Genomic DNA, 15,113 nt, shown 5'->3' with positions numbered 1-15,113 from the left:
CCGCTCCTGCTCTGCAAGTCCTCCTTTCCGTGCCGGGCGCGTCAGCCGAGATAGCAGGTGTTGTATTAGTGACTCGCCCATGATCAGATGCGGAATCTGATGGCACTTGGAGCTCCTAGCACCCAGTCCTGCCCTCTGCCCACTAGGGAACACTCCCTCAGTGGCCAGGGCCGAGGTAAACAACCTACTGTGGGTCTGTGCCTTTAAGAGAGTCAGGAGACAGCCTGGGGGAACAGGGTGTGTAAGCCTGTTGAATCAGTGAGACTGGGGGGTTGGAGGCTGGGCAGAGCTCTGAGCTGGGTTGCTAAGAGCTTGGAATTCCCCGTGGGGAGGGGAGCAAGGGTCCTCCAGAGGGGGCGGGCCTCTCCCTGCTGAGCGACAGGCAGCTGCACCAACCCCAGAGCCGGCTGGGAGTTACCTGGTGGGGCTGCCTCAGCTCAGGTGTGTCCGGGAGTCCTGCCCCTGGACAGACTTTCCGGGAACAGGGAAGTCCCAGCTGGGGAGCAGAGCTGGGCATGGAGCCCATCGGCGCCTGGAGCCCTGTGCAGGTGGTGCAGTGGCTGAGAGGTGAGTGGGGCGGGGTGGCAGGTCCAGGGCTGGCAAAGTTTGTATGGGGGGGGGGGTGCTGAGAGCCATTGAACCAAACTGTAACGTAAACCCTGTGTATGATGGAAACCACTTCAAGCCAGGGGGTGTGGTAGCACCCCTAGTTCCAGCACCTATGGCCAGGGGGTGCACTCCAGCCCCTCGGGCAGGCAGGCGGCTGCCCGCTCCCAGGGCAGAGTCTGCGCTGGCAGGAGGAGCTGTGCAAGTGCTGCTGGGAGCAGGAGCGACTGAAACCTTCTGGGGGCTCTGGCAGAGGCGGGTTACACTCCTGCTGGCATGGCGTGGCTGGGCACGGCCCGGATCCCTGCCCTGGGGGAGGAGAGACGTTCCTGGGGGAGGATATACAGTCCAATGCAGGGAGGTGCACATACTGGCGGGGTGGATATGCAGCCCCATGGGGACCTGCCAGTAGGGAGGAAGCAGATCTGGCAGCCAGGGAAGGTAACTGGTGTTACACACTTGGTGGGATGGGGAAGAAGGTAGATCGGAGGTTCTGTTCTCCCAGTCTCCTGACACGAGGACAAGGGGCCAATCAGTGAAACAGAAAGAGGACAAACTCAAAACCGACGCAAGGAAATATTTTTTCACACAGCACGTAGCTAGACGGTGGAACTCCTTGCCACAGGATGCGTCTGAGGCCAAAACCTTAGCAAGACTCCAAAGGGGTTTGGATGCATTTGGTGGATAACAAGAAATGTCTGGAGTTAGACGAGTTAATGCTATTCTGGAAGGGCTGTTAAAAGTCATGCTTCAGGGCTTAAGCCCAGGTGAAGGCGAGAGGACAGGAAGGCCTGGCAGAGCTGTCAGCAGAGGGGGAATCCAGGCTGAGGTCTGGACATGGGCGATCTGGGAGCAGCTGCCTTTGCCCCTTTCAGGCCTGGACAAGGCGCTGCAGCAGTATCCCTTTGAGACGTGGTCCCTGAGCGGGAACGATTTGCTGCAGCTGTCCTATCGGCGCTTGGAGGAACTGGGCCTGAGGCGTGTTGGCCATCAGGAGCTCATTCTGGAAGCTGTGGAGCAGCTGTGCGCGCTGGTGAGTGAGGCTGTGAGGCTGGAGTGAGGCCCTCTCCCGATCTGCGGTGAGCGACGGTGTGAGGGTTCCCTCCCGGCGTCTGACCTGCAGTCTTGCTTCCCAGAGGGGGGGAGCTCGGGGTTTCGGGGGAGGGGGGGGTGGGGGATCCTGCCCCCCCCCCAGGCAGTATCAGGGAGCAGCACAGAGTTGGGGGGTCTGCCATCCACAGCCTTCGTTCTGAGCCGCTCCAGGGTGAGCTCGTTTGGATTGTTCTCCAGAACTACGAGCTGGAGACCACCAGCCTGGGGACACTGACGGAGAAGCTGCAGCAAGTCGCTCGGACCACCCAGACCCTCATCCTGAGCCGCAGGAAGGTGACCGCGTATGATGGAGAGGCCATCGAGACGCCCTCCCCGGACCTCCTGGCCTGCGTCGCTGAGCTGATCACGGCGGCCAAGGGGCTCTTCTCCTGGCTCAACAGGTACTTGCTCCCCCAGTCTGCAGAGGCCAGGGAAAGCACCTGGGGAGGCTGGAAGGCCAGGGCCATGTAAGGAGGGATCCCACATGATGAGGAAGGGTATCGCCGAATGGCACAGGGCGCAAGCTACAGGCCTTCTGTGTCTGTGGGGTTTGCACACACACTCTTTACAGAGGCGGAAAGGGACGCCGGACCAATGCTGCCAGGACTGGATGCAAGGCAGCCAGTCTCCCTGGCCAGAGGAGGATGGTCTGTTAGCCCAGAGGGACGAGGCTCCATTCAGGGACTGGGGACGGGAGGGCGGTGCTGTGACCACACTATTCTTGGTGATGGTGAAAACAGCAGCATGCCAGCCCGGAGCCTTCTGTGCAGAGAACGGGCACAGCATGGGCAGTGGCTGGACAAGGATCCCCTGCCCATGTGCCTCTGCCCTGGAGGGACCCCCTCTTGCAGCCAGAGGGGAGTTCCGTCTCCACAGCCTGCTCGCTCCTTTGCTGAGGTGGCTCTATGGGGTGTGGACAAGATTGAGACTCCCACCTTGTTCCACGCAGGCCATTGAGCGCCCGGCAGCTGCCCACTGCAGGCGATTAGCTCTGTGGTCAATTGGGACCCCTTCAGAAAGCACCATAAAACCCTGGAAGCTTCCTCGCTTGTGTTAAGCCCCTGGCCCACGGGGAGGACGGTGCCTCGATTAACTTGAGGCTCATTGGGCCCTCTCCTTTCCTGCCTTTCTTTGACCTGACGACTGTCTCACTCCCGCACCTCACAGGTATCTCTTCTCTCACCTGAATGATTACTCAGCCAGCCGGGACATTGTCTCGCTCTGCGGAGAGCTGGCCCAGATCCTACAGAAGGTCAGTAACGAGGGTTTTAAAAATCCCAAGAAACCAAAGCCAGACTGTGGCAGGGTTGGCGTGTTTGTGTGTTACCCCTGAGATGTGCAGATAAGGGCGACGTCTCTTCAGTACTCATGTCATGCCGGGATGTCTCAGGACCTAGGAAGTGAGAGTAGGAGGGGCAGAAAAGGATGGCTGTCCAGATACCATGGTGATGGGCACAATGTAAGGACTGACCGACACTCACATGCCACACACGCTTTTTTCTCACTAGCAAACAATCAGTGAGATGTTTCCCAAAACTTCATCAGGGATCTCCATCCAGAATGTTCCTCCTTGGCTGATGAATACCCCCATATCCCAGGAGAGTGTGAGCTCCTAGCGGGACTGGCGAATCTATTTATTTGTTCTTATTTCAATTCAAAACATTTTCTCGTTGTCTCGGCACCCTGCTTGAGCAGCAAATATCCTGGCCGCTGTCCATTTAACCATTGTGTTAAAACTGTGTTATTAGCCCCTTGGATTTTAAAGCTTTTCTTTCCCATACTCTAATTTGTCCCTCTTTGTTTGTGCATCTCCCTCAGCTCAGAGACTGAAAATTGCTCGTGTCTGTTTCACGTTTGTTTCAAAGTCAGTTGCATTTTGGGGCAGTCCCCTGCTGCAGTGTTTTGTGAGGAATGCTTCAGGCAGATGTTGTTGTTTAATAATGTGTGTTTTCATTACAATTTAAATCTAGACTGGAGACCTTCCTGTTGCTCTTAGTGTGTCCAGACATCTAATCGTTGGGCCACTTCTGAACAGACAAGTGAACCTTGCACTGGTTCTACAGTATATTTTTCAGGGATAAAGCTGAGTGTATTGATAGACTAGCCCAATGTCCAATTTGGAGCTTGTCGCTTATAGAGGAACCCAACCATATCCTTCTGCATTATGATTTGTATTCGTGCAATATGGTTCATTTCATAGGCAAACGATTTGTCCTTCCAAAGTGTTTTTATCAGATGCGGGGCACTGTCCCCTCAGGCAGGGATGGGCTAGCGGGTAGCTGAGTTAGATGAATGGATATTGGTGGAAGGATGGAGACTGTTTAAAAGAAGGAATCTGACTGGAGATAATAAACTGTCAGCTGATGGAACAGATAACCATACCCTGCCTTTCAATAGCACCTTTTCCCTACAGTTCTCAAAGTGCTTTACAAACACGAATGAAGCCCTATTAAATAAGTCAGGGTCACCCACACGTGTATATGGGGAAACTGAGGCACGGAGATGAACTGACTTACACAATGTGTCAGAGCTAAAATGCCTGAATCCTGGCTCCTAGTCTCCTGCTCTAACCACTAGAGTCATGTCTATAAGCAAGTCGCTGCTGTGGGGGGGGGGTCGGAGGGGTGGTATTTGGGTCATGGGAAGGAGTGCTGTTAACTACCTTCATCCTCCAGTTCTCCTCTGTTCGCTAGTCTTCTGCAGTGCTCCTTCATCTTGGATTCGCAGGTTGCGAGAGGGTAAAAGCAGACTCGGGTCTCGGCATGCCTTCTAGCCAGCAATGCCTTTGTAGTCCACAGGGCCCAATGGTGTCCCAAGTATGTTTTGACTCCTCTAACAACTCCTTGGACCCCAGCAGGGCTCTCCAGCTAGAGTAGAAAGTTACCAGCAAGAGGTACCAGTGCTGCCCGTTCAAATCCTAGGCATGCGCCTTGCCTTCAAGAACCCAATTTAGGGGCAAGTCCATGGGGACCCTGGGGAGCCCATCAAGGAAGGGTCAGGGAGGGACTGTAGGTTTTAGTGTTGCAAGCACGCTGTGAAGGCTTCCTGGAGAGAGGTCTGGAAGTGGAGAGACCGCGCTTTGCCTGGAGTGTATGCGATCTGGTCACCTGAGCCCGCGTCGGTATCTATCTCGGGAACGGCCTCGCTTTACAGAGAGGTTATGGCAGTGATTCAAAGCTGGCCGAAGGGGCGCGAGTACCTGACTTGCCCGGGGAAGGCTCGGTGCCTCTGAGGTACTGCCCAGGGGGACAAGGGCAATAGGAGATGAGAGCCATGGATGGGTGCATCCGCGATCGGACCCTTGGCTTGGCACAGTTCAGTCAGCTGCAAAGAGGGGAAGGGAAAGAGAAAATGACCAGAGTGTGAGCAGGGAAGGGACCAGGAGATAAACAACATCAAAGGGGGGGTGGGGAACTGTTCTTTATATAACCCTGTGATTCACCCTTTGGGATCAGGTTCCGGGCTGGGGGGAGCTCAGTTGTCCATGAGACTCAGCTGAGCGAAAGGGAGGAGAGAGACTAACAGGCTGAGCCAGAGATTCGGGGGAGGCTGCTCGGCTGAGCCACAGGTACTGGGAGCTAATAATTCCCTGAAGATCCTGGCCTGCTCAGGGGGGAATGCGGCAGGAGAGGGCGTGTCTGGAATGGGCTCTGGGGGAGGCTTCTCCGGCTTTGGAAACAGGGTCTGGAAGCGAGGAAGGGAAGGGTAGTTGTGAGATGGGGGAGGGGAGACTGTGACATGGAGAGAGATGGGAAAGGAGGCTCAGGGAAACCTTAATGGTTTGTAAATGGGGGGTGGAGGGCAAGGGGACAGGGTTTGGGGGGGCAGGGGCAGGAGAGGGGGCGGGGGGCCGGGGGACAGGATCTGGGGGAGCGGGGGCAGGAGAGGGGGCGGAGGGCTGGGGGACAGGGTCTGGGGAGGCAGGGGCAGGAGAGGGGGTGGAGAGCCAGGGGCAGGGTCTAGGGAGATGGGGCAGGAGAGGGGGTGGAGGGCCAGGGGATAGGCAGGGCCGGCACAACCCATTAGGCGACTTAGGTGGTCGCTTAGGGCGCTACAATTTGCGGGGCGGCGACCGCGGCAGTATTTCGGGGGCGGGACCTTCTGCCGCCTAGGGCGGCAGAAAAGCTGGCGGCTCTCCTGGGGACAGGGTCTGGGGGAGCGGGGGCAGGAGAGGGGGCAGAGGGCCGGGGGCCAGGGTCTGGGGGGCCAGGGTCTGGGGGGGGCAGGGACCGGAGGTGGTGGGTGTAGGGCTGTGGGGCAGGAAGAAACTGACCCTACTAATAACCTAAAAGTAGAGCCACGATCCACCAGTGCCAGCCCTGCAACAGAAGGGAGCTCAATGCCGAGGCTGTGCTAACTTGCTGCGGTTCACCCCTTCCTCTGCCATGCTAAGCAGAGAGGTCCCTGCCATTGTGCCCTGGGGGGTGGATTCCTTTCTGATCCCAGCTCCGGAGATTGGTGTAACTCTGTGTGTGAGCAAGAATGGCCTCCGTAAGGCATCTCTCGCCCATTACCCCCGTTCCCCATCCCATAACAATGGATTCTTCTCCCTTCGGGAGGGGGCAGAGCCTTCCAAACACCGACTGCCCTGTGGACAGATACCCCTGTGTGCCTAACCCAGTGGCTGCCCCACATTCTAGCCGTGTGTGCGGCCTGGCTTGTTTCCCATGCCCAGGGTGTTTTCCCCACTCCCATCCCCTGGCATTCTCCTCTTGTTGAGTCTCTCTGACTTTCTAGTGAAATTCACAAGAAGAGGCTGGAGTTGTGGCCTCGGGGCCTCATCCAAAGCCCCTGGAAGCCGAAAGTCGTCTCTCAAAGGTCTGTCCTTCGAGCGAGGAGTCCCTCCGACAGCACTGCCCGCTCCTCTGCTCCTGGATCCTTTCTCCATTGCTGTACGGGGTCGTGTGAGGGCTCAGTGACTCCCCAGACTGACTGTGTCGGGGAGTCATGTGCTGCCTGGGACGGTTGTGCTCTGGCAGAGTACCCGTCTCTGGGAGCGTGAGCACCGTCAGCCGACCTGCAGGGCCCAATCCCCCTGTCTGTAGAGGAAGGGGTGATAGTGCCTCTCCACAGCGCCTGGCCTCAAGGATCCCAATGTGCTCTCTAGGCCTAGATGTGATCGGCCAGGCCTTCCCTCCCCCAAACACCGGCTTCCCTGCCACATGCAGCCGCTCTCTGGGAGGAGCCAGGCGGCGCTGACGGGAAGGAGTGAAGAATGGCGTCTCCATTGGAGACAGCTGGAGGAGTTGAGGCTGGTGGAATGTAACAACCTGCTCTGGAAGCTGGCCAGGGCGCCGGGGTTAATCCTGCTACTGCGCTTAAAAACCAGGGCTGAGGAGTCTTTCATGACTGCACAGCCTCAACCTTACGTCTCACCTGGAGGCCGGCGGCACGGCACCCCCTAGCACAGGGCGGGGGCATTGGGAGAGGAGCCACCAGCACCACTACTGGGGCTGTGTTACGTGATTCCCCCATCCATGTGAAGCTGGATCAGCCTAATTTATCGCGTGTCTCTTGTTCTTCTAGGACTGCACAGTGTCTGAGAGAGAGAACCAGATCCTGCTGATTGTAAGTACGTGTGTGTGTGTGTGTGTGTGTGTGTGTGTGTGTGTGTGTGTGTGTGGATTCAGTGCAGAAGAACACATATTGGGGTTTGCCTGAGGTCGCTGCTGCCCTTCTGTAGAAGCCGTGAGGACTTGGCGGAATGAGTCTCTCCCGCTGTCCTTCAGTGCAGGCACCTCGCGGGGATCTGTGAGAACATCTCGAGCTGCAGCCCGGCAGCCCTGCTGAACCAGACCGCCATCTTGGAGAGCGTGGACCTTGTGCCCACCGAGCCAGAGGACAGTCTGGTGAGTCCGCTTCTCCGCCACAATCCTCGCCTCTGCCTCTGGCTCACGCTGGGGACTCGTTTGACGCTTCCAAACTCTGTCTCTCCCTCTCTGCAGGGCATCGAGATCAAATCCACCAACTCCTGCCTCCACTTCATAGCGGGAACCGCCACTGAGGTGAGAGATTTGGGGGAGGGGGAGATGGCTTCTGATTTGGTCTTTCCAGCCTGCAGGTGCAGGGAGACGGCTCAGAACTGGTGTCCCAACGTATCCCCCTTCTTAAACCGTCCTACGCTGGCCCATGATGAGCAAAATCTAGTTTGAGTATCAGAACCCCCTGGGCTTGTTAAGGTGCTAAACCCTCTTCCTGAACCAGCTCTAGGACACGGGACTTGGCTGAGTCCTTCCAACTCCGCTGACTTGTGGCCGTGTGTCACACTAACCTTGGCCAAGGCTTCAGTTGTCTCCTCATGCCTGTGATCCAACAGGAATTACCCAAAAGATCAGGCCTGCAAGTTAATGGTTAATCCCCCTTTCCTGAGCCCCTCTGACTTACATCAGCCTGAGAGCTGCTTAACTCTGATTAGGCTCAAGCCACTTGCGCTGCTGCCTTTCTCAGCTTCCCAGCAAGCACGGTTCTGACTCCGCTCGGTCTTTTCCTTGCCTCTCCTCCTAGTCTCCAGCTGACCACTGCAGCCAGATCCTGCCGGGGGATGAGATCGTTCAAGTCAACGGGCAGGTGGTGGTAAGTATGGCCCCTTCCTCGCTCCCGTTAGCATGCTGGTCTCTTGGGACAGCCAAAATCCTACCAGGAAGGGAGGCCTCTGAATGTAGCTGCGATCATGGCTGATGTGTATGGTCTGCCCTGGGGAAGAACGTCACACTCGGTAGAGGGTGCGGCATGACCTCTGGTTAGAGTGGGGGCTTTGGGTTTTAGTCCTGACTCGCTGTGTCACCTTTGGCAAGTCACTTTCGTTCTCTCTGGGTCTGGTGGGGCTCCCCACGTGCAAGGCTCTTTCCCAATAGAAGGTGTGATTCCCTGCCCCGAAGGGATCAGGCTAAAACTCACTTAGACTCTGGGCCTCCTGACAAGGGGATCATGCTGGCTCCCCCTTTATAAAGGGCTCTGAGGTCCTGGGATGACAATGCAACGTATCCCTACTCATGTTTACTAAGACTGGCTGGTTCCCACTTAATCGCTCTGGACCCTCTTGGCTGCTGGAGTCTGTATGACCCAGATGCCGCTGGGATGCTAGCATGGCTAGCCTGGTGCTAGCTCTTTTCTCTTTCCTCCGTCCCCTCTTTGCTCTTTGACTCACATCCTGCATGGAGGAGAAGCAAACGCCACCAAAGCCTGGCTTCCACCCCCTCACCCCCCTTTCTAAACACAAGCACATGGCCACGCCCAGGAAACAGGTAGAATCGCTGTAAGGAACCCGGGTGTTTCTGCCCTGACTCTGTCGAACCACATGCTCGACAGACTGAAACCAGAAGAGAGGGGGAGGAAAGGAGGGTTTCAGGCTCTGTCTCAGCTCTCCACGCGCTTACAACCATCAGTTAATTTAGCCTCATAAAATCTCGACTGCCCACCCAAGTGGGGTCAGAATCATTCTCTCCACTTGACAGTGAAGCATCTGGTTAGGTGGGCGACTGTTTGCTCGAGCTGGTCGGAAAATGGGTCTTTCCCTGTGGGAAGAAAGGTTGACTTTTCAGCAAAAAAATCAAAACCTGAAATAACTGGGTTCAGCAATGGTGCTGCGGTACCTCCTGGGAGTTGTCGTTTGGGTGCTCATGCTCCCATTCTCCTCTAACTGGGCTCCCTGGCTGGACTGTAGCTCCCATGATGCACCAGTCTCACCTCTTGGGGAGAGCAGATGGTGCCTGATGAGCGTCCCTGGGTGTGATGCAGCATGGGATATGTAGTCTGGCTGGAAAGCCCAGCTTATAGAGGAGAACAGGGAGATGAAGAAGCTGGACTACAACTCCCATGAGGCACCACGAAGGTCTATCCAAAATGAAATGTTTCAGTATTTGAACAAAACCTGAACTCTTTATGGGCATTCAGGTTTGCAGCAACAATAAAACCGATTTCCACAGAAATCCGATACTTAGTGTAAAAATTGTTCCACTGAAAACCAGTTTTCCTGGGGACAGGTTTCAGAGTGGTAGCCGTGTTAGTCTGTATCAGCAAAAAGAACAGGAGTACTTGTGGCACCTTAGCGACTAACAAATTTATTTGAGCATAAGCTTTCATGGGCTAAAGCCCACTTCATCGGATGCGTGCAGTGGAAAATACAGAAGGAAGATAGATACACAGAGAACATGAAAAAATAGGTGTTGCCATACCAACTCTAATGAGACTAATTGATTAAGGTGGGCTATTATCAGCAGGAGAAAAAAAAATGTTGTAGTGATAATCAAGATGGCCCATTTCAAACAGTTGACAAGAAGGTGTGAGCATCCTGCCGACCCTTTGACAGGGAGGATGGCCAGCTGGCTGGCTGCAGGCTATTAGCTGAACGTGTCTCTGCCTGGCCGGTGGTGCTGCAGAAATGGACAGTGAAACGAGAAGGGTGTGGATGACTAGCTTACGAAACTGCATTGATGGCCAGGTGTTTAACTGGTTGGTAGCATTGTGTGGAATCCCTGGTTACTGGGCGGTAGTAATAAGTAATAAGGAGGCACGGTGGGATTGCTGCCGGCTAGCTGGATGTCTTGTGAAGTGCGCGGTTGCCGAATCGTGGTTCTGGTGACTATAGATTCCCTTGCGCACCATGGAGCTGTAATCAAGGCAGGTGTCTAAACCCTGACCATCGATTGTACCAGGTGCCCAGGGAGAGAAACATCCCCTTTCTGAAATCCTGTGGTAGTGGTGCTCGTGGCCTTGCCAGCTGACGGAGCCGTGTAACAGAGTAGAATGACCTGCGGAGTTGCCTGTTTCAAACAACCCATTCAGTGCAATTCGGCCTGTGCTGGCGATGAGCACTGATCTGCTAATCCCATGCGTAGGTGGGTTGGACTCGAGTGAATCTAGTGAAGAAAATACTCGAAAAGCCAAACCAGGTGACGTTGGTGCTGAAGAAGATTCCACTAACCTCTGTGGAGTCCCCGTGTTCCCCCAGGTCTCCGTGCCATCAGGTAAGCAGGACCCGGTACCCGCACACCCCCAGCATGAGAACTGAACCTTCACTTGCTGTGCCGAATAGGCAGTGACTGGCTAGGAACCCAGTTGCGCTGGGCTCAGCGCATGCGTTCGGAGATGGATCACATGGCCGTCTTTGCCTGGTCCCCAGGGCTAGCTGTAGCTGCATTGGTGTCTTTTGGCGGGGGCACCAGTTCCCATCCCCACCCAGTGTGCTCCCAAATCCTCCTTGTGGTGGCTGGAGGCTCCTTTCTGGGGCTGAGCAGTTCTGCAGCTTCCCTTTCACTCCAGTCCTTATCTCGTGTCAATGCTTTTGTGAAGTGCCCGGAGTCTGGTCTGACTCCGTGCTGAAGGCATTGTCCCAGCAGCATAGAAGGGCGGTAGTAAGGTGACCCCTGCTCTGCTGTGTGTCTATTGAGCTCCAGTGGTGCGCAGGATGGAAATTCGCTGGCTGTTTTATAGGCACCTGGAAACTTCTCGGATGCTGCAGAATCTCCTGGCTTGGAAAACAATGACTCTCCAATAAGCTTGGTCTCCCTGCCTTCCAGGTAAGAGCCCAGAACCTTAATCTGAAGTGGCTTCCTGTTGCTTGTCTTCTCTGCCCTTGCCGCTGTGTTGGGAGGAGTGTCTAGTCATTGTCTGTTACCCACAGAAAGGTGGGGCGGGCAGGCAGGGACCTCAGAGGACTAGTCCAGCCCCCCGTGCTGAGGCAGAAGTAAGTAAACCTAGAACCAGCGTTTCTCAGATGTGGCCACCAGGAGCTTTTCTTGCGGCCACAACCTAAGGGGGGGAAGTAACAGCCCCTCCCTCTCCCTGTTGCTCCTGGATGCACCACCTTGTTGTTGGTTGCTGGGGCCCCCAGCAGGGGTTGAGCCCTGTCCCCCTCTGGAAACACCTGGGGCACAACGCTGGAGGAGCCGGCAGCCGGTGAGTTCCCCACCTTCCCCGGGGCGGTGGGGCTCAGGCTTTGGGCTTCCGCCCTGGGGCGGTGGGCTGGCAGTGGGGCTTTGGCCTCCAGTCCCAGGCTCCAGCTGCAAGGCAGCAGGCCCCAGACTCTAGCCCCCCGCTGCCACCCCCAGCCCCTCATCCAGGGTTTAATTTGTCCCCAGGTTTGGCAGGGCTGAGTACGTCTACTGTGAAAAGTGATACTTGTGCGTTTGTTAATTTCACTTTTCACAACACACTTACTAGCTAGCAGTAAATCTAGTACAATGATTTGGACGTGTCTATGTGCATATTTATTTGTTTTTCCTAAAGCTAATTAAGTATTTTAGGAAAAAGTGTGAGAGTGGCCACCAGCAAGAGTTGGTGGCCGCACTCTGAGGCCATCAAAACATTTGTCCGGTGAACCCCTGACCTAGACTATTGTGTTCCAAGTTCGATAGCTTTTCCTAATATCTAACCTAAATCTCCCCTGCTACAAACCAAATTACTTCTTGTCCTACTCTCAGTGGACTTGGAAAACAATTGAGCGCGGTCCTCTTTGTCACACCCTTTCAGGTGTTTGAACTCTGTTATCATGTCCCCATTAGCCTTGTCTTCTCTAGACTAAACAGGCCCAATTCGTAGGCCGGGCAAGTCAAAGACCCTGCTTCTGTAGGTTTGCTCAGGTAGACGGTAGATCTGATAAGATCACGGTCACCAGAGCAAGGTTCCTGTTTTCAACCTCACATGCCAGGGAAATTTTTTTACGTTGTTGTGAATTAGTTATAAGCAAAACTACTTGTTTCCTTAAGGATCTTCTGGGGGGAGGGGTGGGGAGGTAGAAAAGATTAAAAACATCTCTCCTCTCTCCTCCTCATCCCATTCTTCCCCAAATGCAAAGGTTCCTGTTTCCAGGGAGGAAATGTGGTCTAGTTTTTTTGGATCAGACACTGGGAGTTGGGACTCTGGGTTCCATTCCCAGTTCTGTCATAAATTTGCTATGTCACCTGGGCAAGTCACAGCACCTCCATGCCTCAGTTTCCCCATCTGGAAAAGGAGGAGGAGATGTCCCTTCCTCACAGTGGTGTTGTGGCCTTGCTAGGCAGTGATTGCCTCATGGATAGAGCCCTGGACTTCAACTCTGGAGACTTGAGTTTTATTCCTGGCTTGGCCGCTGGCCTGCTAGGTGACCTTGGACAAATCACTTTTTTTTTTTTTAAATCAGTCTGTGCCTCAGTTTCCCCATCTGGAAAATGGGGATAATTTATGAAGTGCTTTGAGATCTATGGAAGATCTAGGCAGTATTTATTCAATTTTTATCTAGAGCCAGGGGTGGCTCTATGGTTTTTGCTGCCCCAAGCACGGCAGTCAGGCGGCTTTCGGCGGCATGCCTGCAGGAGGTCCGCCGATGCCATGCCTTCAGTGTCCCCCGCCGCCGAATTACCACCAAAGCCGTGGGACCGGCGGACCTCCCGCAGGCACGCCGCCCCCCGCGGCTTGCTGCGCTGGTGCCTGGAGCCACCCCTGTCTGGAGCCTCACACTTGTTTTGCCCCACTGACTTTTCCATGAAGTAACGTTTTGCGTGGGAGAGGAAAACGATGCAGAATCAGCTCCTAGATCACACGTGTGGTGCCAAAGGTAAAAACAGCCCACGTGACCAGCACTGACAGGCGTTTCTTTGCTGAACTGAACTCTGATGAAACGCTCCCACCCACACACAACGCTGGGGCTTGCAGGGCGGCGCGATCCTGCTGAATAGCAAAAATGCTACAGGGTTAGTTTGCTGTCAAGTGCTAGTTAAAGGTTTCTCCTCCCCTGAAGCGTGATCGCCGGGCTGGACTCTGCGCTGGATCTCGCCACTGACGAAGAGGAGGCGTTCGACTCAAGCCACCCTGGAGAGGAGACCAGGGACTTCCTACAGCGACTCCCCACTGAAGGTAGGAGAGAGCAGATGCCCTCTGCATCCTGTGGAAAGCAGCAAGCCCTCCTCTGAAAGGCTTTCCACGCTGGGGTGAGCTCTGCTTGTTGCAGGCTAGTGGGACGGGATTGTGGGCAGATACTTGGCTGAGAGTCCTGTGCAGAGCAACACCGGGACCATAGGTGCTGACTCCGTGGGTGTTCTGAGGCTCAAGCACGCGTGGGGGGGAGGGGGAAATAGGGGGTGCTCAGCACCCACCAGCCACAGCTGTTCGGCAGGGCCCCAGTGCTGCCAGCAGAGCAGGGAGCAGCTGGGAGAGGGAGGGGGTGCCTTGGGTGGGGGTGGGAGGGATGGAGAAGAGGCGGGACCTGAGGCCGGAGCGGGGATGGAGCACCCACCAGGGAAAAATGTCAGCCCCTGTGACTGGGACTCCTGTTATAAATGGTCCCTGCCCCAGACACTCTGTCTGCCTCCCGTACAGCGCCATGCACATTTGAGGCCCGATCTGATCCTCTTTGTGCTACTGTAATATAAGTAAGTCAGGAAAGGGACCAAGCCGACTAGAGTCAGGGCAGGTCTAAAGAGTGCTGCCTACTGCTTAGAGCGGAGGCCTGGGCATCTGGCGTCTCTTCTTGGCTTGGCTGCTGACTCACTGTACGACTTTAAGCAGGTCCCTTAACAGCTCCGTGCCTCAGTTTCCCCATGTGCAAAACAGTGCTGATAGTACCCTCCTTGCAGGGCTCTTCTGAAACTTTCATTGACTCAGGTTCCCAGAGCCCTTGGCGATCTCCTGAGAGATTATCCACTGCGTGATATGTGCAAAGGCACTCCGCGTAGGGCACATGCAGAGCACGTGGTAACATTGATCCTGGAGGGCCAGCTTCCCCGCAGAGCTTGTTTGGTTTGCATGGCCATGGGGTGGGGGATGTGGGTTGAGACTACAGTGATCGGGTAAAATGTGGCATCGGCCATACTGTGCTTCAAGCCTTAAAGCGTAGGCCCCTTGCAAACCTCTGGGCTTGAACACCTGGAATGGCGCTCGTGTTACAGAATAAAGGCTTTAGTGGGGCCAGCGGGGGATCTGGCCCTAAATTTTTAACCCGTTGTCTGACCTCTCCGTGCAAGTGAAATACAAATCGCCACGTGGCTCAGAGGTGTTGGCGTCCCCCTGACCGGTTTGATCTTTGCAGACGCTTCAGCAGCCCCTACGTTGGAGAGCCAAGCTGTGGGGGCAGGATTTGAAGGGCGCAGCTCCCCCGTTGCTGTTGCTCCAGCCAGACCCAGCACCTTGGAACTCGGATCGAAGGAGTCCCCAGAGAACGGAATTGGGAGCAGAAGTCGGGGACCAGAATCTCCCGCTCTTCCAAACAAGGTGAGAGGAGAGCGACCGAGCCTAGGCCAGTCTCTTCCTGCGTGTCCGTACAGCGACAACCCCCTGGGCCTGAGGTGGCTGAGGCCTCTAATGCAGCACACAAGACTATAATATAAACATGGATGGGGTAGAGAAGGCCACATGGGCTCCTAATGCCCCTGCCCTGTAAGACCAGAAGGAACGCCATTAGAAATTTAAAAGGCAACAAATGTAAAACTGAGATGAGAGGG

General features: G+C 55.3%; 1 protein-coding gene across 1 annotated transcript in view; it reads left to right on the top strand.

The window, feature by feature from the left end:
- Positions 1-515: 515 nt before the first annotated feature.
- The window catches only part of CNKSR1 (connector enhancer of kinase suppressor of Ras 1), a 21,936-nt gene continuing 7,338 nt past the window's right edge, over positions 516-15,113 (top strand). Inside the window, exons 1-12 of the mRNA XM_026657199.1 lie at positions 516-567; positions 1,482-1,639; positions 1,897-2,099; positions 2,866-2,950; positions 7,225-7,266; positions 7,428-7,547; positions 7,644-7,703; positions 8,203-8,271; positions 10,536-10,664; positions 11,131-11,216; positions 13,415-13,530; positions 14,702-14,883. Of these exons, the coding sequence (XP_026512984.1) occupies positions 516-567; positions 1,482-1,639; positions 1,897-2,099; positions 2,866-2,950; positions 7,225-7,266; positions 7,428-7,547; positions 7,644-7,703; positions 8,203-8,271; positions 10,536-10,664; positions 11,131-11,216; positions 13,415-13,530; positions 14,702-14,883 (1,302 nt within the window). The remainder of the gene's footprint in view (positions 568-1,481; positions 1,640-1,896; positions 2,100-2,865; positions 2,951-7,224; positions 7,267-7,427; positions 7,548-7,643; positions 7,704-8,202; positions 8,272-10,535; positions 10,665-11,130; positions 11,217-13,414; positions 13,531-14,701; positions 14,884-15,113) is intronic.

Source organism: Terrapene carolina, unplaced genomic scaffold (assembly GCF_002925995.2).
Source record: "Terrapene carolina triunguis isolate 2854851 unplaced genomic scaffold, T_m_triunguis-2.0 Scaffold236, whole genome shotgun sequence".
Lineage (NCBI taxonomy): Eukaryota > Metazoa > Chordata > Testudines > Emydidae > Terrapene > Terrapene triunguis.
This window is presented reverse-complemented; position numbering and strand designations above follow the sequence as displayed.